This window comes from Oryza glaberrima, chromosome 1 (genome assembly GCF_000147395.1).
Source record: "Oryza glaberrima chromosome 1, OglaRS2, whole genome shotgun sequence".
NCBI lineage: Eukaryota > Viridiplantae > Streptophyta > Magnoliopsida > Poales > Poaceae > Oryza > Oryza glaberrima.
Genome location: NC_068326.1, coordinates 39,228,295 through 39,230,731, shown reverse-complemented (window position 1 = coordinate 39,230,731; position 2,437 = coordinate 39,228,295). Strand labels below are relative to the sequence as shown.

The 2,437-nt window shown below is 38.4% G+C and overlaps 1 protein-coding gene across 1 annotated transcript; it reads left to right on the top strand.

Annotated features, from left to right (window-relative positions):
* The first annotated feature begins 789 nt into the window (after positions 1–789).
* Positions 790–2,146, top strand: LOC127760124 (uncharacterized). The gene is made up of 6 exons (XM_052284342.1): positions 790–1,071; positions 1,270–1,527; positions 1,619–1,723; positions 1,837–1,878; positions 1,948–2,021; positions 2,128–2,146. The coding sequence occupies exons 1-6, from the start codon at positions 790–792 to the stop codon at positions 2,144–2,146; spliced, it is 780 nt and encodes a 259-aa protein (XP_052140302.1).
* The last annotated feature ends 291 nt before the right edge of the window (positions 2,147–2,437 follow it).

The window sequence follows — 2,437 nt, the reverse complement described above, 5'->3', positions numbered from 1 at the left end:
CTTGTCAACCGAGACTATGCATAGGGAATTTATAAATTGTGCATACAAACACCGATGTACGTGAGAAAAATTGAAGAGTAAAAGAAATAGAGTACATAATGCTAAAGTACATGTGTATATGCTAGAGTATGTCTGTACATGTGTATGGTGGTGTGCATGTGGCAGCAAGGATCGGATCAGTAGCAAGCAGCGAGGCAGTCGGCTCGGCTGTATGCGGCGGCTCAGCTGGGCCTTGCGCGAGGACGTGGTGTCGGCCCAGAGCCTAGGGCCCAGTCGGGCAGGAGCGCAGCAGGCCTGCCGAAGCTGGCCCATGCGGCAGCTCGATCGATCGATCGCAGGCAGAGTCCTGTCCGGGATGTGGATAGGACTTCGCTTTGGGGGGAGAGAGTTTAATTTGGACATTGTCATCGTTATGGAATACGAGGGCTTTGGAGAGAATAAGAGTTCTGCTCCTACTCCGTGATTGGGAGTTTTTTTTATTTAGGTATAAATACACTAGGGTTCACCCAAAAACAAGGAATTATAGGAGGAGGGAGAAGAAGAAGAAGAAGAAGAAGAAGAGAAAAAGGGGAGTATTTTTGGAGGCACTTTGTAAGCACATCTTGATACAATAAAGTTCATACACTTTGGAAAGTTTAGTTAAGTTGTGTGAGTGAACGGGTCAGACCGTGACCGACAACAGGTTAGTTCATCAAGAGTTTTCGGTTATTTGCTAAATGATTCGGTTGTTGAATTTCATCTCCTATGATATGATAGGTTTGGTTCTTTGGTTCGATCCTACACGATATCATGGTACATGAAGATAACAACAACCTTGCAACCTCCGAACACGATGATGGTGCTATCAATACGATGATTATGGAGAAAAATGTGGAGGAAGCCAATCTGATCACTCAGGAGCTGAATGACTTGGGTTTGGGAGAAGATATTAGCACTGACAAGTTCCGTGGTTACTTGTGCCAGTTGCCTCAAGAGCGAGACTCTCCCGTTGATATTTCCACTCGATTGAATTTCGATCAGCTCGATGCTCAAAATGAACTCCATGAACTGTATCGTGTGAAGTACTACAAGGTTAGTTTCATCCATGCTCTATCTATATATCAATCAATTAATCATCATATATACGCCATGCATTCTAGTATATTCTGTACATTTTATATATGTTGCATATACTCTTATTCGTATATATAGGTGTCGTTATATATGATTAACCTCCTGTTTGAATTTGCAATATTCAATATAATCTCGTAAGTGATCTTACTGTTGCAGTTGTTACAACAAGTGCCTAGGACTGGGAGTAAGCTGGATCATGATACAATGATAGAGCAATACCCTTTTGACATGTCTAAGCAGTTGGAGGAGGTCCTTATGTGCTTTGAAAATGATGGCACACTTGATTCTGTTGATGACGAGGTCCTCTGGGAGGTTCTCAAGTGCTTTGATTACACATTTGTTTGGTACTTCCACCCTGAGTACTGCAAGCTTGCTGCACTTGTTGACTATCAACGTCTAGTCATTAAAAATTATGTATGTGTGCGCACGAGTATTGTTATATATTACATATCTTTGTAAATATTATTTTCTCAATCATGTGATTTTCCCCCTTTTCTTTTTGTAGGGTTGCATGTATGCCAATTGGGATAGATATCATATGTATTTTAATACATATGATGTTGAAAAACAGTATGCGAAATACTATGTTGAATTATCAAAGAAACTTAAGGTATACATGCAACTATGCATCATATATAGATTAAGTTAATCAAGTGTTAAAACTTTGTAACGTTTTTAAAACATTGACTACCGTACTAATAGCCTCCTTTTATTATGAAACAGTGGATGGAAGATTATGTGTTACTTGAGCGGCCATCTCTTAAGGCAATTATTATTGTATAGAATAATTTTGCATCTTCATGTATTGTATCACCATAATAATTCTATATGTAGTGGGGAAGAGTAAGCAACAGAGGACTCTACCAAGCAGTTAAGATAGCTACTGGATTCCCCAAGATTACTGCCAAGTTAGCTTATCTTGGCTTCCATGTATGATACTTAAGTTGCACACTAGTTAATTAGATTTTAGTGGTCTTGTATATATCTAATAGTTGAATTATTTATACAATTCAGGAATTTGTATCTAGCATGAACTATGATGTTTGTTTTTTTAAGGAGCTAGATGATGTATATTTTGAGATTTGGCAGCGGGTTACCAAGCAAAAGGTCAGCACAATATTAACACTATACCCCAGCTGCACAACTAAAATTTATATAATGTAAATATATAATAGTTTATTTCGTATGTTTATAAATGTTGTATTTGCTCAGTAATGCCCGTGTTTTCTCTTTAACTATATATGTCCAGATGAGTTTCAGAGATGCAATGAAGGAAGTCTATGAACTGAACAGGTTTCCACTACGACAACAAAAAATGAAATAT

Coding starts and splice junctions, on each gene's coding strand:
- LOC127760124 (XM_052284342.1), top strand. CDS start 790: ATGGTACATGAAGATAACAACAACCTTGCAACCTCCGAACACGATGAT. Junction 1,072..1,269: donor ATCGTGTGAAGTACTACAAG/GTTAGTTTCATC, acceptor TTACTGTTGCAG/TTGTTACAACAAGTGCCTAG. Junction 1,528..1,618: donor GTCTAGTCATTAAAAATTAT/GTATGTGTGCGC, acceptor TTCTTTTTGTAG/GGTTGCATGTATGCCAATTG.